The sequence below is a fragment of the Zootoca vivipara genome, chromosome 13 (assembly GCF_963506605.1).
Source record: "Zootoca vivipara chromosome 13, rZooViv1.1, whole genome shotgun sequence".
NCBI classification, from domain to species: domain Eukaryota; kingdom Metazoa; phylum Chordata; class Lepidosauria; order Squamata; family Lacertidae; genus Zootoca; species Zootoca vivipara.
The window spans coordinates 28,391,439-28,413,601 of NC_083288.1; the positions used below are offsets into that span (position 1 = coordinate 28,391,439).

Consider the following 22,163-nt stretch of genomic DNA (forward strand, 5'->3'; position numbering starts at 1 on the left):
ATGTGCGTGACATCTCCCTCATAAGCTGGCACCTCTGTCTACGTAGTGGTTGGGTTCTTCATGTATCAGCCACATACTTTGTATTTGATGTTCATAAAAGATGAAGAAGGAATGTAGCAAACATGAAAAAGTGCAGAACTTTTCTAATCAATCAATGTGATGTGTTATATCAGCCCAAATATATCATCTGAACTACCTCTGAGAAAACTGGCAGGGTATATGGGATGGATATACAAATCCCCAAACAACATGGCTGTCAAAGTGCTATTCACTTATTGTCATAGATGGGACCAGAACTGTTTGGTGAGTCACTTTTGTTCAGAGAATGAGTAGAAATGCAAGCAAACATACAGGGTGATTAGACTGAAGCACAAACACAGTGGGAGCACATAAAGTTAATGGAGTCAATACCATAATAGGCAAACTGTAGGTCAAGCTCCATTTCTCCAAAATGATGTCTACTTCTGTATCCACAACTTGTTTATGCCCCCTGTTTTCCTGGTGTCCTGAGTTTTTTTTAAAAAATATACAGAATCTCTCTCACACTTTTTTCCGTCTGGGCCACTTTCCCTCTCCCCGCCCCACAGTGAGCCGGGGAGAAGGGAGACACCCTTCCCCCCTCTCTCTTACCCACCTACCCCTCCCTCCCTCCCTCCCTCCCATCCTTCTCTCTCTCTTCCCTCTCTCTATTTCCCTCTCACCCCCTGGGGGGGCACCAGAAGGTGATCTCGCCTAGGGTGCAAAAAAACCCTAGCACCGGCCCTGAGTACTGCACTTTTCTGTGTATAAGACGAGGGTTTTGTTTGTTTGTTTTTTACAGTAAAATAATGTTTAAAAACGTGCCTCGTCTTATAACACGGATAGCGAATGGGGGGGCAGGTGATTGCTTCTAGCCGCGAGCAGGAGCTTGTCAGTGGCGATTTGGTGGGTGATTGGTAGCTGCTTCAAGGGGTGCCTTGGATTGGCTGCTGCTGTGCTAATTGGGTGGGTGATTGGTTGCTTCAGCAAAGGCTGTAGTGGATTGGCCATTGCTGTGGCAATTGTGCTGCAATTCCTTGACATGATCAATTAGCAGCGGCCTGCATTTGCCTGCATTTAGTGATATTTTTGGCATTACCCCCCTCCCCCCAAAAAGCTCAACAACTCCGGGCAAGCCTCCCCCCCCAAAAAAAGTTCTGGACAACTCTGGACCATTTTCTCCCATTTTCTTAAACAGACTCTACAATGTGTGTGTCTAAAGTCAATGAATAGAACAACACTATTAGATGTACTGCTAGATAAGCTTTTTATATTTTTATATTTGTAATTGTTAAAAAAATGTTTTAAAAGAGAACTATCATCACCATCACCATCATCTCACCTTTTCCCAGTCTGGGACTCAACATATGAAAACAGCACAGATAAAATACAGAAGGCTAAAAATAGGTGAATCTTTAATGACAAAAAAAAGATTAAAGCACTTTAAAACAACAACAAAAACAACAACAACAACAACAACAACAACAACAACAACAACATATCATTCCAGATTTGGAAATTAGGTGATATCAAATGAACTCATTGAAGCATATTCCTACACTTAACATTTGAAAACAATGATACATCACTTCAAGGAAAACAACCAAGTGAATGATATTTATAAATTGAAATTATTTTTTTCCTCCCCTTTTAATATACACATTTTAACATTACCATGTTTCCCCAAAACACTGTTTCATATATATTTTTCCTCAAGAAGACACACTATGGCTTATTTTCAGGGGATGTCTTATTTTTATTATGCAACCAGCCTCGCCTCTTCCTTGGCGCCCTCCAGAACTATCCCTATGTCTTATTTTCGGGGTGTGGCTTATATTGCACAAATGCTTAGAAAACCTGCTACAGCTTATTTTATGGGTATGTCTTATTTTTGGAAAAACAGGGTAGCGAATATTATTAGTGATTCTCCAGCATAATTTCAGAATTAAGCTTCAAATTGTCACATATCAGATTAAAATTTGTTATTCCATACATATAGACTATATCATCACTACCACTGCTGCCACCACCACAATTATTTCAAGTGTATAACCCACCCACCCTTCCTACCCAAAGTAAGTCCAGCGAAAATAACAGACAAAACCATATATATATATATATATATATATATATATATATATATATATATATATATATATATATAATATGCATTCTATATAAAGCAGACAATAGTAGCAGTGTTAAAACCTTCATAAAACTATGTTTCAAACTCTGAGTCTGGACAATTAAAAACTTAATTTAAATGAAATTAGAAATGGAAAGAAAATGTTCAAGCATAATACCTTAAGTTGAATTTGCTTTAAAATGTACTTTTTCTGTCTTGTTCCCAATTATGGTAAAAGATAAGAAGGTTTTTTTTTTGAAAAAAAAATCATTTCACAACTAAGTTAAGTAGTCACTGTCAAAGAGTTTTGACATGATTTCAGATATGAGCTAAGATTTCTTAGAAAAAATTAAGCAGAAGTCACTTTTAAAAAAATGAATTCTATATAAAATTGTAGTTACAGGTAGGTAGCCGTGTTGGTCTGAGTCGAAGCAAAATAAAAAAATTCCTTCAGTAGCACCTTAAAGACCAACTAAGTTTATATTTTGGTATGAGCTTTCGTGTGCATGCACACTTCTTCAGATACACTAGAAACAGAAGTGTCAGACCCTATATATATACAGAGGGTGGTGGGGGTGGGTGGGAATGGGAGATGGGCTGATGGGAGTGGTAAACCTGTAGATGGGTGTTAATGGCTGCTGATGGCTGCAATTAGTCCTGGGCTGAGGTGCTAAAGAAAGCTTGATCATGCATAATGAGATAAGAATCCGATATCTCTATTCATCCCAGGTGCTTCCATGGTTTTAAGCTTGGTAATGATTTCCAATTCAGCAACTTCCCTTTCCAGTCTGTTCCTGATGACTATGTGATGACTAGTGGGAGAACCTGCTGCAAGACAGACCCAAAAAAGAAAATAACAGAACACCACTAGTCATCACATACAGCTCCCAAGTTAAAACAGTACAACGCATCATCAGAGATCTACAGCCTCTCCTGGACAATGACAGCTCCCTTTCTCAAGCTCTGGGAGGAAGACCTTTCATTGCCTACAGACAGCCACCCAATCTTAAACAACTCCTCACCCACAATAATACAACCACCAGACTTAACATGGACACTGGTACCAGAGCCTGCAATAAACCCAGATGCCAACTTTGCTGCCACATACACCCGGACAACATCATTACTGGCCCCAACAACATCCAACATACCATCTCAGGACTATTTAATTGCTCATCTTCTAACATTGTGTATGCCATCAAATGCCAACGGTGCCCTTCAGCTCTCTATATTGGACAAACAGGCCAAACCCTACGCCAAAGGATAAATGGACATAAATCTGACATCAGGAACCATAAGACTGAAAAACCAGTAGGAGAACACTTCAATCTCCCAGGACATTCTATACAAGATCTCAAAGCAGCTGTTTTATTACAGAGAAATTTCAGGAACAGACTGGAAAGGGAAGTTGCTGAATTGGAAATCATTACCAAGCTTAAAACCATGGAAGCACCTGGGATGAATAGAGATATCGGATTCTTATCTCATTATGCATGATCAAGCTTTCTTTAGCACCTCAGCCCAGGACTAATTGCACCCATCAGCAGCCATTAACACCCATCTACAGGTTTACCACTCCCATCAGCCCATCTCCCATTCCCACCCACCCCCACCACCCTCTGTATATATATAGGGTCTGACACTTCTGTTTCTAGTGTATCTGAAGAAGTGTGCATGCACACGAAAGCTCATACCAAAATATAAACTTAGTTGGTCTTTAAGGTGCTACTGAAGGAATTTTTTTATATAAAATTGTGTGCTTCCACATTTTTGTTCATTCTCTGACAGCAATCACTATTTCCCTGTGCATATTTTCATCAGCCCTCTGGCTCCAAACCAAATTTACTAGTGTATGAATTCAATAACATATACTTCTGACCATACAACATTTTGAATCACTGTGAGCAAGTGTTCACATGAGAGAGATTATCATAAGGAAGAGGATCAAAGGGTTTGACTGAGGTCTGATCTGTATTTGTGAGTCATTTCTTATATTTGAGAATATAAGGGATTCTTATCTGTCTGGTGTGAGTCTAATGGTCACTAGTGGTAATCGTGGTTTCAGCATTCCTGCTACAAAATATCTTTTTCATGGCTTCCTTCACATCCTGATTCCTGAGGCAGTAAATGCATGGATTCAACATGGGGGTGACAATTGTGTATACAATGGACACGAGCTTATTGAGATTAAAAGAATGGATTCTTCTTGGTCGGGCATACATGAAGAGAGTGGCTGAGTAGAAAATAATAACCACAGTGAGGTGTGAGGCACAGGTGGAAAAGGCTTTTCTTTTCCCCTTGGCTGTGGGGATACGCAAAATGGTGCCTATTATGCACACATAGGAGCCAATAGTGACAGACAGTGGGATTATGAGGATAAGGAGGGCAAATACAAAGTCCACCATCTCAGCCACAGTTCGGTCCGTGCAGGAGAGGTTCAGCAAAGGCGAGATGTCACAGAAGAAATGGTTGATGATGTTGGGTCCACAGAAACTCAAGCGGGAAATGAAGAAGACTTTCAGCATTGAGATTAGGAAACCAGCAAGCCAAGATCCCACAGCTAACTGCAAACAGAGCCGGGAATTCATAATGACCGGGTAGCGTAGTGGGTTGCAGATGGCGATGTAGCGATCATAAGCCATGGCAGCCAAGAGGACACACTCGGTGCAGACTAGGGATATGAAAAAGTAGAGCTGGGACATGCAGCCTTCAAAGGAAATGCTTTTGTTCTTTGCTAGGAAGTTAACCAGGAGCTTGGGAACAGTCACAGAAATGTACCAGGTCTCCAGAAAAGACAGGTGGCTAAGGAAAAAGTACATAGGTTTTTGGAGATGGTTGTTTGTCCTGATCAGAGTGATGATCACAATGTTCTCCAGGAGGGTCAGGATGTAGATGACAAGGAAAATTACAATGAGCAGTATTTGGAATTCTATGGCAGTGGGGAATCCAAGGAGAATAAACTCCTGGACTCTGGTCTGGTTTTCCAGCTTCATGCCTGTTCCAATGACCTGAAGAACAAGGAGTAAACAAAAGCATGCTAAGATGTGGATGATGGTGATAATGCTAGCAAAACAACCCATCATTTTAATGTGTATAAAAATACAAGACAGAATACATGAAAGAACAGGACAAATCACATTGTGATGACATACCTCACAACAAATACAGTGGCAAAGTTGAATGTACTTCTGCTCTTTCTCTCCACATCTGCATCCACCTCCCAAAATGTGGTTCCACAGACTAAGGAGGCATTTAAACCTGCTTTTGGAAGTGGATTCAGGGGGCTGCAGATAAGGGATGGTGGGAATTTGAGTCTGATGACATTTCCTGCAGCAACAACATGATAATGGGTCATCACAGATCCATTGGAAGGGTCACCGCAACTGAATGGTAGAACATCTGCTTTGCATGGAGAAAGTCCCAGAGAAACTTTGGAGACCTGCTGCCAGTGAATGCAGAAAATACTGAGCTAGATGAACCAATGATCTGAATTAGCTTCCTATGTTCCTATTACCACCAACATAACATATATCACCTTAATCAAACTTATCTAATGGAAATCAAGCATACAATATAGAGGAACCAACTCAAGTAAGAAGCCTGCATTCTAATATCATAACCACTGGGTTGGTTCACACATAAATGATTTCCATATAGCATCAGGTGTTGATTTGCATGGTATGTAACCAAGTCAAATTCCACAGCCAAAACTTTTTTATCAAACCACATTACCTCAAACACCATGATTCCGCAGCCAGTTCACACATTCAACCACCATGTCAGCAAGTGCAGAGTAACAACAACAACAACAACAACAACAACAACAACAAATTTATTATTTATACCCCGCCCATCTGCCTGGGTTTCCCCAGCCACTCTGGGCGGCTTACAACAGAAAAATGAAATAAAATAATCTATTAAACATTAAAAGCCTCCCTAAACAATGCTGCCTTCAGATGTCCTCTAAAAATCTGGTAGCTGTTTTTTTCTTTGACATCTCATGGAAGGGCATTCCACAGGGCGGGCGCCACCACCGAGAAGGCCCTCTGCCTGGTTGCCTGCAACTCAGCTTCTCGCAACGAGGGAACCGCCAGAAGGCCCTCAGTACTGGACCTCAGTGTCCGGGCAGACCGGGCAGACAGCATGTGCAAACCAGCCCAATGATGGACACGAGAAATGTATACAACCATTGTACCAAGTACAGTGAGACAACGTTTATGCTAAGTTGTGAATACTTTACTTTTAGATCACACTACACTTTTAGTTTACTGTTTGATCTCAGGATCAAGTGAAGTGTTTAGGCAGCATGGTATTTCCATAGTTATGGGCATGATCTGGTCTAATATGCAATAGTCCTGTTGAGTTCAGAGCACACATACTTCAGTGCCTGTACTTGGATGGATCATGCTCCACATTTTCTTGTGCATGAGACTGGCAATGAGGTGCATCTCACTTGCTTAGTTATTTGGCATTTAACATTGCAAGCCTAACAATATCTACTTGGGCTTACTCCCAAGTAAGTGGGGCTAGGATTGCAACCTAAAGGCTGTATCCAATTAAGTTGTTCTGTTAGCGTAAGTCAGGGGTGCCCAAACTTTTTTTCAAAGAGGGCCAGATAAGTCTCACTGTGCTCAAAAGGACTTTATCTCAGGTAGATTTGCATAGGTTTGGAAACCAATGGGAGTTAAATAAGCCACAAATAACTTTTCACATTGATTTCAAAGGGACTTAGCCTTGATCCAGATGTTGTTGAAACTCAGCTTTGTTGTTGGAACAACACAAGGCATGCTTGTATCCAAAATATAATGAAAGGGCCTCAAACTGAACAGAAATTGAGCTTTGCTTCTTTTTATATGTTGGAAATGTGTAAGCTTTATCGATACGACTATGAATACTGCCTCAAATGAAATAAAATAAGCATATCAATTGAGTGGAAGGTGAGCCTGCGCACTCCTGTAAACCAGGAGTAGGGAAATTCCACCCCCCCCCAGATGTTTCTGGACTACAGACCCCACCATCCCTGACCATTAGCCATGTTGGTTGGGGCTGATGGAACCCAGAAGGCCACAGGTTTCTCAGCACAAAATAAGTATATATATATATATATATATATATATATATATATATATATATATGCACATGCCACACAAAAATTAACATTTGTCTAGACTTCACAAACAAACTACGTCAAATTCAGGAAATAAAAGTTTGTACTCACAACATGCAGTGGACAAGAATGTTTGGAATTTCTGACGTTGTATTTGAATGAAGATTCCACTATAGTGCTTTCTTAAGAGTGGCGAGAGAGAGAGAAAAATACAGGATATAAAATAGTGCAAACAAGTAGAAGTTTGGAATATAACATGCAAACATGAACAGGCTACATACTGCTACATACTGTCAAAACCTCTGGTCTGTTGTTTGCCCTGCCCTTTATTCTTTTAGAAACATAGAACATTTAATTCTGCTCAGTCCAGTAACCGTGGGAGGATTTTCACCTGCTTGAAATTGGCCGAGCTCTGTCATAGCTTAGTATATGTAAACAGCACCTGAAGTCTCATCAGAGCCTTGTCCCTCAGAGCTTCTTAACTTGGTTGAACCCCTGTCTATTACTCCCCTCCCCATAATCTAAATTAGAAGTTAACAATGGAAATAAAGCAAGAGGAAGAATAAACTCCCTTGGATGTTGTAATCAAAAGCTCTGAAGCACCCTTTCCAGTGAGACAAAGTAAACTCTATTTTAGAGCTCACCTACTTGGGACCATAGCTGCCAAGTTATCCCTTTTTTAAAGGGATTTTCCCTTATGCTGAATAGGCTTCCTCGCAAGAAAAGGGAAAACTTGGCAGCTATGGCAATTAGACACAAGTACCACTTAATGGAATTGATGTCTATGGATTTAGTACTTTGTGTTTCAATTTTCATATTGTTTTAACTGAATATTAGTTTAGGGTTTGCTTTGAGCAGAAGGATTTGGATCCTGAAATGTGAGGTATAAATGACCCAAATGGATGAATTACTATTACCGTTTGAGTCAGGTTAAACACATTGGCTTCAGTATAAATGGTTTGCCTAGTGAAATTTTCTTGAATATTCAGAAGTAGGTCACCTTGTTATCAGTTGCTTCTGCTGCATGATGGCTTAAATTTCATGACTTCCATTAAACTATTCCAGTGAATGGCAAATCTAGGACTTGTGTCCAGCAGTTTGACTCCAAGATAGTGATGAAGTTGGAACTAATCATAGGATACCATACCATACCATACCATACCAGTATTACCTAAGTAATGGACCTGTTAAGGGGTTGTTCCTTAATAACTATAATTTTGTGACATTTTGGAGCTTGAGTGAACATGGAAAGCTGAACATGTTAAACTTAACATTTTGTTTTGTTTATTGAATTTGATTATGTTTTGAGAAGGCTAGGTCCACAACTCTCTCACCAGGGAAGCTTGAAATTGAACATGAGAAACTGGAGAAAAGAAAGGAAGCAATATCCTCAATAATAAGACATCACACACCACTAAGAAGGACAAAAAATCACATTTGGCTTATCTTATGCCTGATTTATTAAATGAGTTAAGTTTAGAAATAAGGATTGCAAAGTTATGGTGATGACTTCTTGTAAAGGAATTGGCAAGTTGACTGTCTCTCTGATAGCTCTCCACTGTCAGAAGATAATTATGTTATGATGGATGGTAATCAGGCTAAAAGTCTGATTATCAACTTACTCTGGGATAAAGAGTGATGAAGGGACCAACCTCAAATGCTTTGATCATAGCTGCTTTTTACTGTCTTCTCCAGGGGGTGGGGGTGGGGCTTAGAAGGTGATAAAATGAGCTGGCAAGGCGAGGGACCAAAATGGTGCCCAAATATCATGAAAGAGCCCTTTGTGGGTAGCAGATTTGTATCCTTTCTTAAATATCATTGAAGCAAGAAAAAAATGTAACATAGATTTTTCTGTCTCCTGATGAAAAGTTAAATCAGAAACTTGCAAATGACGCTTTCTGCCTTTAAGAAGTATAAAAAGAAGTCATTCAAGTGTCTAAGACTTTTCACTAAGTGAAAAGCCTGTTTTATTTGTTTTTTTATGTGTATCCTTTCCTACCTCCCAAAAGAGCCCAGGGTATCAAACACAAAAGTTGTGAAAAATTACAGTTAAAAATAAAATACAAATATTTAAAACATTTAAAAATAATTAAAACATTTTAATAATAATAATATCTAAGAACATTTAAAACATGTTGGTTCCCATGCCCCCACTGATTTCTACAGAATTCATTTTTATTAAAGTTGCAGGAGAAAGTCTAGTTGGGTTTTGTAGGTCTGTTGGCAAGCCTATTATTTATAGGCTGCAAAAGAAATTCAGCCAATAAAGCACACTGGGAGTTAAACAGTTGCCCCCTAAATCACACTCACTTTTTTCCAGAAGCCTCTCCATTTTCCAAAAGAACACAGCACAAAGAGAGAACTCTTTATATACCAATTACCCAAGTCTCTAAGTGGTGTTCCCCAATAGGCTGTCTTCCATAGGTTGTATACAAATTGTGGATGAGGCAGAAGTGGGTGTGACCACACAGAGATCACTCTTCATGCGGGCAAGCAAAAAGTCTTATCACAGTTCAAGGGCAGAGCTGCCAAGTCTCTCATTTCCCCTGGGAAACCCCCGTTTTTAAAGCCGTTTCCCGCTGTCATCCCGGATGGCGAAATATCCCATAATTCCTCCGGATTTCTTCTGGTGCCACTCTGCCCATGTCTGGGCACCGGAAATCAGGCAGTGCCGGCACCGGAAGCTGCTTCTATGACTTCTGGTGCCGGTGCTGCTGATCCCGTATTTTTCTAACCGGGACTTGGCAGCTATGGTTCAAGGGATGGTCTTAGTTTGAAGGCCGGATGGAGAGGATCGAAGGGTTTGAGGTTCCCCACTACAATGCAAGAAGAAATATTGGTGGTGGGGAGGTAACTCGAAACCAACTGCTGGTACTCAGGCTGAACACAAGCCTTGTTGGACATAAGTCAGTAGGGGATGAGGATCAAGCTGAGCAGCATGGAGTGCTGAATTAAAACAAACACTGCTCACTGCCAGTTTCAAAAGGATCTGCCAATAACCTGATTGCTGCGACTTGATGTATGATGCCCCCTTTAAACAACTGAGTTTTATTTCATTAATGTGTTTTATTCTTTTTTTAGATGTTGAAAAACTGAAAACATTGCATTCTTAAAAATCCACCATTTTTAAAAGTTGTCAATATCTTAGATTATTTTTATTTAGACATTGCATTTTTATGATTTTTCCTTGTGTTAAATCAGTGCTATCTTTTCCGTGGTCTAGTTGTATTTTATTTTTCCTTAAACCTGTGATCTCTAAACTCAGTCATAAATCAGGAGGAAAGAAAAAGGAAAGAATATGACTGGAATGGGGGGGGAGAGAGATATCTTCTGAGGCTACTACCCTTGGGAGGGAACTGCTGATTTTCAGGCCTAGTCCCAAGGTGGGACATGCACATGGCCACAGTGGAAGAAATCTATTTAATACAAGTTCTTTGTATGCAGCTGCATATGAAGACGGATGCAAAAAAAATTACCTGGACACATAATAGGTGAATTACATTCTTTATTTCTACAAATCTGTGCATAATGTTTTGATTGGTTATTAAATATAAGCTACAGGCAACTTATACCTGCATATGCATATATTAAGATAGTTCAGGCACAGATAGGCTAGGGAAGCTAAACATAGTAAATGCATTTGCTTATTATTTTTCTGTCCATGCGAATAATGTCTGCTGGTGTCTATGCAGTTTAGATGGTATAGTGTAGTGTAGGAATGGAGAGCCTATGACCTTTCAGATACTGTGGGGTTGCAACTCCCATCAGTCCCAGTCAGCATAGCCAGTCCTCAAAACTGACAGGGGTTGTTGTTAAGCAATAGCCTGAATATCCACAGTATAGTGGATAGTACTCGGTGTGCACATTTTCAGTTTTGAAACAAGGCCAAGTAATAGGATCTCTGGACTCTGGGGAGAAATTTGGATGAGATTTATTTTTGAAGCATACTAACTGGTTGTGGGCAGCAACAACAAAACACATTTTCCCCTCTGAAATTCTCCTTGGTTCTATAGTAAATTGTGATGGGGCTTTACTAAAAACTGATTTATGAATGCAACGGAGCCAGTTCCAACTTCTTTCAAATACTTTGCACTCAAAGACAGACTTACTTGGGAGAAAATCCTATTGATTTCAACATAATTTATTCCAAAGGAAAGATAATTTCCAGATGACCTGTTTATTAAGCATTCATCCCCTTCTCGTCTCCACGAAATCTGCATGGAGTTTTGACTGCATCAACAATTTGCTGAGCATTCATTTTGATTTGTTTGCAGGGATGCTATGCCACATCGCCTCAAGCAAGTCTTATTCCACAATTCTGAGTGCATTTTCCTGCTTCTTTCCTTATTGCAACAAGTCTGATCTTGGAGGCTGGAGGGCTTGTTGTGCAGCAGTGCAACAGCATATCCACTTCAATTGTACAACCTGAGTATGTTGAATAAAAAAATTCCTTCAGTAGCACCTTAAAGACCAACTAAGTTTTTATTTTGGTATGAGCTTTCATGTGCATGCACACTTCTTCAGATACAGTGAAATAAAAGTCCCCAGGCACTTATGTAGAGAAGGGGTGGGGATGGGGAGGGGAGGGGGGATCACTCAGAAGGGTGGTGGAAGTGGGTGATTGACTGACTGATAGCTGTTGATGACCGAAAACGACTGCAAATGGTTTTGCATGAAAAAGCAAGGGTTGAGATGGCTGAAGATCGCTTATCATGTATAATGAGATAAGAATCCGATATCTCTGTTCAAACCAGGTCCCTCCATGGTTTTGAGCTTGGTGATAAGTTGTAATTCAGCAACTTCTCTTTCCAGTCTATTTCTGAAATTCTTTTGTAGTAAGACAGCTACTTTGAGATCTTGTATAGAATGTCCTGGGAGATTGAAGTGTTCTCCTACTGGTTTTTCTGTCTTCTGGTTCCTGATGTCAGATTTATGTCCAAAGGACCCACTTCCACCACCCTTCTGAGTGATCCCCCCTCCCCTCCCCATCCCCACCCCTTCTCTACATAAGTGCCTGGGGACTTCTATTTCACTGTATCTGAAGAAGTGTGCATGCACACGAAAGCTCATACCAAAATAAAAACTTAGTTGGTCTTTAAGGTGCTACTGAAGGAATTTTTTTATTTTACTTCGACCCAGACCAACACGGCTACCTACCTGTAACCTGAGTATGTTGGTTTGTCATTGAATGCCAACCCAAAACAGCAACAGGCTGTTAGTGCCCTAAGTTTTACAGTATTGGGCTGCAATCCAAGCCCCCCCCCACACATATCAAACTAGTACAGTGTGGGAGCCAATGTGGTATACCAGGGACTAGGCTCTGGGAAACCAGGTTTCATATCCCACCTTGGGCATGAAGTGCATTGTGTGATGTTCAGCCTTGACCTGCCTCTCAGCCTAACCTTCCTCACAGTCCTGCAAAGTGATGCAGAAATGTGGAGAATTAAAGTGGAGTGGGTGGGAGGAAAGATAGGGAAATTTAAATCGACAGATTTATCTAGCCCCCCACTTCCCAGTATAAGTAATAAACAAATACACAGCAGAATTATTTACCAGCTTGTATTGCTTTTTTGTTTTTAATCAAAATGGGTTATATGCATGAAATGTTTAAATTCAGTTTTAAATATTATTCTAATCATCAATGTCCCCCCCCCCAAGGGTACGCAGTACTGACAACTCCTTTCATTGTTAAAAAGTGTGGCACTTACTGTAACAACTTCATGGTGAGTACTGGCACCTATTTTTCTAGAAAAAAAGCACTGATCATCACTATTACGTATTTTTAAGGTGCAGAAAAGGGGGTTAAAAGATGTTGTATGACATCTCTTCCTTCTTGTTTTTGCAAGTACCCTGCATTCAAGAATGGAAGAAACCAACCAGACAAATGTCTCCTATTTCATCCTTCTGGGATTTCCCAGCTCTTCAGAGCTTCAGATTCTCCTTTTTGTCCTGTTCATACTTAGCTACCTGCTGACCCTACTGGAAAATCTCGTCATCATCGTAGTTATTCGGCTGAACAACAGCCTTCACAAGCCCATGTACTTATTTCTATGCAACCTCTCTTTCCTTGAATTCTGGTATGTCACAATCATTGTCCCTAAGATGCTGGCAGATTTCCTCACACAAGACAAGCGTATCTCCTTCCAAGGCTGCCTGACACAACTGTATTTCTTTGTCACATTTGTGTGCACTGAATACATCCTTCTGGCTGTTATGGCTTACGACCGGTATTTGGCCATCTGCTACCCACTGCGGTATCCAGCTATCATGAGTAATAGTTTATGTGCTCGGCTCTCAGCGGGATGCTGGACATGTGGCTTAATTACCTCTGCAATCAAGCTTAGCTTCATTGGTCGACTGAAATACTGTGGCACTGACAAGATCAACCACTATTTCTGTGACATTTCACCTCTCTTGAATGTATCCTGCACTGATTCTTCCGTGGCTGAGCTGGCAGATTTCATCCTAGCTCTTATGGTTATCATGGTCCCACTCTGCGTTGTTGTGCTGTCCTACATCTATATCATCTCGACGGTGTTGAAGATCCCTTCAGCTCAAGGCAGAAAGAAAGCTTTCTCCACCTGCAGTTCCCATCTCACCGTTGTGGTGCTGTTCTACTCTACCACACTCTTCACCTACGCACGGCCCAAAGCGATGTATGCCTACAACTCCAACAAAGTGGTGTCGGTGCTGTACACTGTAGTAGTGCCCCTTCTGAACCCTCTAATATATTGCCTCAGGAATAAGGAAGTAAAAGATGCACTGAGGAAGACTATCAGTTTAAGGAACTGATGAAGAGTTGGGAGTTGGAAAACAAAACACTATAAACTGTTGGATAGTGGAAAACTAAAGAAGGCTGCAGTCCTATACCCAACTAAGGGATTCCTTTTTAATCTACTTGATATGGGGATCTGATTAATTTTAAGTTTTGATCATTTGCAGTTCTGAAAACTCTTCTGTCAAACTTACTCTTGGTTTGTCTCGTTTATGTTTTTTCATTATTTATAATGTTGTGGCCATTGACTACAGTATACCAATTTACCTGAGAGTTAGCCCCACTGAACACAGTAGAACTTATAAGTAGAAATGTATGGATTGCATGATAATGCCTTATGTGGGTGTTCAGCCTGATCACACAAGGACTAAATGTATATGTGGGACATAGGAATACACCACAACCTTTAACCCCTGAATGCTAGGCATGTTGTTCTACCCAATTCTTCTGTGTTGGCTGGAAAGTTATGAATGTTGCCCTAGGCATAATTAGCCAAATTCACTTTTTAGCCTCTTTACAATTGGAAATTGTAATGAGGAGGTTTCTAAGAACGTTCCGCTGAACATATTTAGAAGCACAGTTAAGATCTTGGAAAGACGGGGTAAAGGCAGTGCAAGAAAAATGGGGACATGTCTGGTGTACATGCTTTGCCCCCTGCATCCACTTTGCCTTTGCACAATCAGGCTGAATGCCTGAACAGCGCTCCAGTGTTTTGAATTTGGGTTACACACTTCAGTCTCTTATAGCTGAGAAATTTAATTAAATGAACGTGCTTGAAATAAAATGGCAAAATCAGCAATGCTGGATAGATTCTGCACCTCCTTGAAACACAAATCCCAGCGATTGTGGTATGTCAACAAAAAAAGAAACAGTGAGTTTTAGCTAAGCAAGTTTGAAGGTGACCCGGAAACTACAACTAATCCAGAATGTGGCAGCTAGACTGGTGACTGGGAGCAGCCGCCGAGACCACATAACACCGGTCTTGAAAGATCTACATTGACTCCCAGTACGTTTCTGAGCACAATTCAAAGTGTTGGTGCTGACCTTTAAAGCCCTAAACGGCCTCGGTCCAGTATACCTGGAGGAGCGTATCCACCCCCATCATTCTGCCCAGACACTGAGGTCCAGTACCGAGGGCCTTCTGGCGGTTCCCTCCTGCGAGAAGCCAAGTTACAGGGAACTGCCCTGTGGAATGCCCTCCCAGCAGATGTCAAAGAGAAAAACAGCTACCAGATTTTAGAAGACATCTGAAGGCAGCCCTGTTTAGGAGGCTTTTAATGTTTAATCGATTATTTTATTTTATTTTTCTGTTGGAAGCCGCCCAGAGTGGGCGGGGTATAAATTTATTATCATTATTATTATTATTATTATTATTATTATTATTATTATTTATTATTTTAACAATGTCCATTAATTTCAGTGGGTCTACTCTGAGCATCTACTCTGAGCACAGGATTCATTCCATGTTTTCTCCTTTTGATAATCTGACACAGCTGAGATGTACATTTTTTAGAACCTAATTTCTGTGTTTGGAAGTTGTTCTAAGCTATTTTTAACAATGTGTTTTAATTGTTTAATTGCAATCTGCCTTGTGATCTTAAGTTGATGGGTTGTTGTTGATGATGCTATTGTCCATCTTATTTCCAGTGAATAAAATTTTGACGTTCATGTATGTGTTTATTTATTTAATAGATGGGGGGGGGGATGCTCACAAGATTTAAAATCAAGTCAGTAAAATCTTCTGTACATTGTAGAGTGAAAGAAAAATATATTCATGACATAGCAAGCTGCTTTATACTAAGTTAGAGCACCAGTACATCTAGCTCATATTGTCTAGAATAATAATAATAATAATAATAATAATAATAATAATAATAATAATAATAATATATTATTATTATTATTATTATTATTATTATTATTATTATTATTACCCCACCCATCAGGCTGGGTTTCCCCAGCCACTCTGGGCGGCTTCCAGCAAAAGATTAAAAGTACATTAAAACATCAGTCATTACAAACTTCCCTAAACAGGGCTGCTTTCAGATGTTTTCTAAACGCCAGGTAGTAGTTTATTTATTTGACATCTGATGGGAGGGCATTCCACAGAGCGGGCGCCACTACTGAGAAGGCACTCTGCCTGGTTCCCTGTAACTTTGCTTCTCGCAGTGAGGGAACCGCCAGAAGGCCCTTGGCACTGGACCTCAATGTCCAGGCAGAATGATGGGGGTGGAGACGTTCCTTCAGGTATGCTAGTCTGTGGCCATTTACGGCTTTAAAGGTCAGCACCAACAGTTTGAATGATCCAATGTAGGTCTTTCAAGACTGGTGTTATGTGGTCTCGGCAGCCACTCCCAGTCACCAGTAGAGCTGCTGCATTCTTGATTAGTTGTAGTTTCTGGGTCACCTTCAAAGGTAGCCCTACGTAGAGTGCATTACAGTAGTCCAAGCAGGAGATAAATGAGCATGCACCACTCTGGCAAGACAGTCCGTGGGCAGGTAGGGTCTCAGCCTGCGTACCAGATGGAGCTGGTAGACAGCTGCCCTGGACACAGAATTGACCTGCGCCTCCATGGACAGCTGTGAGTTCAAAATGACTCCTAGGCATTTGTATTGTCAGGATTCAACCTCAATCCGTTAGCCGCCATCCATCCTCCAACTACCTCCAGACACTCACACAGGACCTTCACCACCTTCACTGGTTCCGATTTGAAAGAGAGGTAGAGCTGCATATCATCTGCATACTGATGAATACCCAACCCAAACTCCCTGATGATCTCTCCCAGCAGCTTCATGTAGATGTTAAAAAGCATGGGGGAGAGGACAGAACCCTGAGGCACCCCACAAGTGAAAGCCCAGGGCTTTGAACACTCATCCCCCACCACCACTCTCTGGTGAGGTCATGTTCTGCAGTGAGGTTGGATGGGTGACATCATTGCACATGTATTTATTTCGCATTCCTGCCAATTTATTTGCAGGGAGGTTATAAGAAATTGCATTCAGCAATTGTTACCCCACACTTTCCAGTGAGTTTTCCTGTCACTCTCCTTATCATAAAAACAAAACAAAAACAAAAGTGAGTTCATTGCAAAGAACATCTAATGAACTTTAATTGAACTTTAATTGAACTTTAATAGTTACAGCTGGAAGTGCACTAATTGCATATTTCCATGTGCCAGTTGTTATGAATTGGATTGGAACCATATCTTTGAAAAACAAAACAAAAAACAACAACAACTTTACAAGCTTTCCTGGAAACCAAAACAATGCCGTTGCCTATGTTTAGTAAATGTCATTTGCTGTTTCCCCTGTGATCTAATACAGCATCTTAGACTGGTACAGGATAAAAGTGTTTGACACTACTCCACCAGGAAAAGCTTTGGATTCATCTGTAATGCAGACTTCAGACTGTTGGTGAAAACAGTCAAGTCTTGCCAGTCAGAAAACATTTTTTTGCCAGTGCAGACTTAATTTAGGCCCAATGATTTATTTGCAATCAATCCTCCGAAAAGGAAAAAGGGTTTCTCATTTTTCAACTGTTGCCAAGCAAAATCTGGGTTTGGTAGGATCCTTCGAAGGAAAGCATGGTAAGTCCTTGTGTGCTGAGATGGATCTTTGTTACTTAGAAGTACAATTAGAGAAAATAAACTGAAATGCAAATCTGATAGAAAATGCTTCAAATATGCTGTTTGTTAGTATGTATATTTACTAGAAAGTGGGTTCTATGGAGTTCAGTAGAACTTTCTCCCAATTTAGACACCTTAATATCCATCTATTTCAATATAGAGGCCATATGGCACTATTTACACTGATTAGAACAAGATTTTATAATATCGAATAAAACTGCTGGAAATAAAGGGGGAAATGCATATTTGTTTTCTGGAGAGAATAGAACAAAAAGTTATAATAAATTCAATACTTTTGCAGCACACCATGAACACCATTGTACTCGGTCAAATGATAAATAATTAGTTTTTTATGCTTTTAAATAAATAACAAACATTTTTCACTTGATTGCCGCTGAAAATTATGAGTAGCTATTTGGAAAGTAGATTTATTTATCTATTTAGCAAAGGGCATTTATACAAATCATGAAATAAGACTTTGCTCTTATCCATCAGGGCTTTTTTAAACACTCTTACAATTCAGAAGATCTTTCTGTAGATCTAACCTTTGCAACCTTTAGTTTATAACTAAAAAAAAAAAAAAACTTATACTGAACCCAGTAGGACTTAATTCAGAGTAAACACGCATAGAATGATGAAAGACTTTTCACCATAAAGGGTTATATTTTATTCAGTGTGATCTATTGGGAGCCACTGAACATTAGCACTAAAGCAGTGAATAGACTTAAACAGGATGGAAGCAATTCTAGTCATTAAAGGTAAAGGGACCCCTGACCGTTAGGCCCAGTCGTGGACGACTCTGGGGTTGTGGCGCTCATCTTGCTTTACTGGCCGAGGGAGCTTCCGGGTCATGTGGCCAGCATGACTAAGCCGCTTCTGGTGAACCAGAGCAGCGCATGGAAACACTGTTTACCTTCCTGCTGGAGCGGTACCTATTTATCTACTTGCACTTTGACATGCTTTCGAACTGCTAGGTTGGCAGGAGCAGGGACCAAACAATGGGAGCTCACCCCGTTGTGGGAATTTGAACCGCCTACCTTCTGATCGGCAAGCCCTAGGCTCAGTGGTTTAATCCACAGCTAGTCATTACATCAAGTTAAATGCATGTACTCAGATACAAAATATATGGAAACGCTGGAGTGCTGGTGCTGTTCCATGGAAAGGCTGAATTAAATTCAGAGCAATAGCATCTTTTTCCCCCCTGTGGAAGCATGTGCTTTTAATTTTATTCTTAAATGCTAGTCCCTCCTGTAGCACACGGGGCTTTTAAACTTGTGAAGTACAATCATATGCATGTGAATTTAGAAGTAAATCATGCTATGTGTTCTGTAGGGCTTTCTTCCATGTCAGGACACAGGATTATACTAACAGTGGTATTCAAAAATATTTTTCTTATTCCCCAGAAAATAAATGATGCTATTGATTGATTGATTGATTATTTATTTATTTTATCATGTTGCATCCAGTTGGCGTACCTCCAACTGATATTTGATCCAGTGGGATGAGAAAGAGCCAATTTTCAGTGACTGTCCCTTTCCTATGGACCCTGCTGCACTACATCCCACAACATTTTGAAGCTCTGGAGCATATATTTGGAAGTGCGGGGATTTGGGAGAGATGGGAAGTGACTAACAAAAATGTTTAATGATAAGGGAGGGGAGGGAGGGTTTGCTCTTCTGCCGACTGGACTGGTCAGGCACAGGTGGCTTTTATGCATGGCTGGCTGGCTGGCTGGCTTTTCCCTTTTCTTTGATGACACTGGTCCTCATTTTGGGCCAGGGCTGTTTGGCCACCCTATGTGCTGTGAAATTAGGATTTATTTGTCTCAAGATGCACCATTTTTTTGCTTAATCTGCACTGAGGTGGGGGCTAGGAAGGTTGCTATAGCTACTGGATATCCCAGAAAATTAGATTGTACAAAAACTCATATTTGAAAAAAACAAAACTAATTTGGGTGCTAGGTTCTTTTTGTATTCACTGTAAGTGTTGTTTCTGTGCAGAACAGGCATTCAGTCACGGAGAGACAAAACCAATCCATTGTTAGAGATTTCATTCTACTGGGCTTCCCAACATCCCTGGAATTCCAAATCTTGCTCTTCACATTGTTCCTCATTGTCTACGTTTTGGTTTTGTCTGAGAACATCATGATAATGCTGACAGTCTGGGTGAACAACAACCTCCACACTCCCATGTACTTCTTTCTGTGGAACTTGTCCTTCTTAGAGATCTGGTACATCACCGTCACCCTGCCAAAGGCTATGGTGAACTTTGTGATAGAGAGCAATCGGATCTCCTTTGTGGGATGCATGATGCAACTCTATTTCTTCCTGGCATTGGGCTGCACCGAGTGTGTCCTCCTTGCCGTCATGGCCTATGACCGCTACGTTGCCATCTGCTACCCTTTGCGCTACCAGGTAATCATGACACAAACTCTCTGTATCCAGCTGGCAGCTGGATCATGGATGAGCGGCTTTTTCATCTCCACGTGGAAAGTCCTCCTAATATCTCAGTTGACATACTGTGGTCCCAATATCATAAATCACTTCTTCTGTGATGTATCACCACTTCTGAACTTGTCTTGCACTGATATGTCCATGTCTGAGCTGACAGATTTCATATTAGCTTTGTTTATCCTATTGACTCCCCTTTGTGTCACTACCATGTCCTACATTTATATCATCTCCACCATCCTACGCATTCCCTCAGCCAAGGGCCGCCAGAAAGCATTCTCCACCTGTGCGTCTCACCTCACTGTGGTAGTGATCTTCTACTCTGCCAGTATTTTCATCTATGCCCGCCCCAGGGCCATCAGCTCCCTCAATTCGAGCAAACTTGTTTCACTTCTTTATGCTGTCATAGTTCCCCTTTGCAACCCGATTATTTACTGTCTCAGGAACAACAAAGTGAAGCAAGCACTGAAGAAAACCCTGTTGTGGATGCCATAAGGACTTCCCTTATGGCTGGTTTGGAGACTGCTATTAGCACAGAATACCATAGCCTGAGTGGTGCCCCTTACTAGACATATGTCACACCTGTGCTAAGGGAACTTCACAGGTTGTCTATTAAGTCCAAGCCAGATTTAAAGTTATGTTACTAAAATATAAAGCCCTAAACAGGTCTGGACTATGTTATCTGAAAGAACCAATTGCCCTACATTAAGCTCAGCAAATGGAACAAAGTTAGCCTTTCCATGAACTTCTGGTGATCAACTTCTGGTGATACAGAGACAGATCTTGTGTCTGGTGGCACTGGTGTTATGGAAAGCACTCCTTGCTGTATGTATGAGAGGACATACCTATATTGACATTGCACTGGGCTTTGAAGGCACAGACATTCCCTTGGTCTCTCAAAATGTTTCAAGCACTGTATTTTTTTTAATGGGATTGTTTTACTGGATGTTTTAATGATGGAGGTTTATGTTTCAATGTTTTATTGTGTGTGTAATAATAATAATAATAATAATAATAATAATAATAATAATAATAATATTTTATACCTCACCCATCTGGCTGGGTTATGGATTAATTATGGATGTTTATATTTTAATATTTGTACAATTGGTTTTTATACTTGTAAACCACTTAGAAACCTATTTTTGCATTCAGTTCTATACAAATTTAACAAAAGCAAGAATAATAATCCAGGGAAGAGTTCAGATTCAATATTAAAGAGAAGTAGGTAGCATGCTGCTCTTGCCTATTAAAAAGGCAAGGACAGCTGTTTTTTGAACCAACCAGGGAGTGGAGAAGCTTTTTTGGCTTAAGGGTCACATTCCAAAGGTTACATGCTGGTAGTGTGCAGGGCCAAATCTAAAAGTGGGGGGGGGGGGCAAGGAAGCCACCTACAAAGTCCATAGAGACATCCATACACTTCTCCCCTTCAGACACATCAATATTCCATTAATTCACACACATTTAGATGCTTAATGTACAGTATCCTGAAACAATGATAAAGGGGCACTGCTAAGAGTACTGCTTGCCCCACAGGTATGCTTAATATGTACAAGAAAACAGGCTTTTAGGGTTGCATCTCCAGCCCTCTGGAATGAGTAGCCAGTATTTTTTAACTTCTTCAAGTAAAATGTCTTCCAGAATCTCTCTATCAAGCCAAGATAGTCATAAGACATTTCCAAAATTAAATTTGTGTGTGTGTGTGTGTGTGTGTGTGTGTGCGCACACACACACACACACACACACACACACACACACGTTAACATCTGACTGCAGTAATAACAAGACTGTCCTAAGGGCTATGGTGCTGAGTACTTAAACTGGTGTGTAGCCAGATCCTCTGCATGGCTTAAATCCTTCAAAATTAATTAAAATGAATGAAATTAAGGTAGACATATTTGTTAATTTCAATGGGTCTCTCCTCTGAGTAGTAAAGGCAAAGGTAAAGGGACCCCTGACCAATAGGTCCAGTCGTGACCGACTCTGGGGTTATGGCTCTCATCTTGCGTTATTGGTCATGTGGCCAGCATGACAAGGCCGCTTCTGGCGAACCAGAACAGCA

General features: G+C 40.6%; 3 protein-coding genes across 3 annotated transcripts; 2 read left to right on the forward strand and 1 right to left on the reverse strand.

Moving 5' to 3' along the window:
• Positions 1-4,017: 4,017 nt before the first annotated feature.
• LOC118077920 (olfactory receptor 6B1-like) lies at positions 4,018-5,157 on the reverse strand. The gene has a single exon (XM_035101641.2). The coding sequence runs from the start codon at positions 5,134-5,136 to the stop codon at positions 4,177-4,179; it is 960 nt and encodes a 319-aa protein (XP_034957532.2). The 5' UTR covers positions 5,137-5,157; the 3' UTR covers positions 4,018-4,176.
• Positions 5,158-13,112: 7,955 nt separating this feature from the next.
• On the forward strand, positions 13,113-14,042 carry LOC118077891 (olfactory receptor 6Y1-like). Its single transcript, XM_035101614.2, has one exon. It carries the CDS (start codon positions 13,113-13,115, stop codon positions 14,040-14,042), a length of 930 nt encoding a protein of 309 aa, XP_034957505.2.
• A 3,916-nt stretch (positions 14,043-17,958) lies between these two features.
• LOC118077892 (olfactory receptor 6A2-like) lies at positions 17,959-20,596 on the forward strand. The gene is made up of 2 exons (XM_060281115.1): positions 17,959-17,970; positions 19,652-20,596. The coding sequence occupies exons 1-2, from the start codon at positions 17,959-17,961 to the stop codon at positions 20,594-20,596; spliced, it is 957 nt and encodes a 318-aa protein (XP_060137098.1).
• Positions 20,597-22,163: the final 1,567 nt, after the last annotated feature.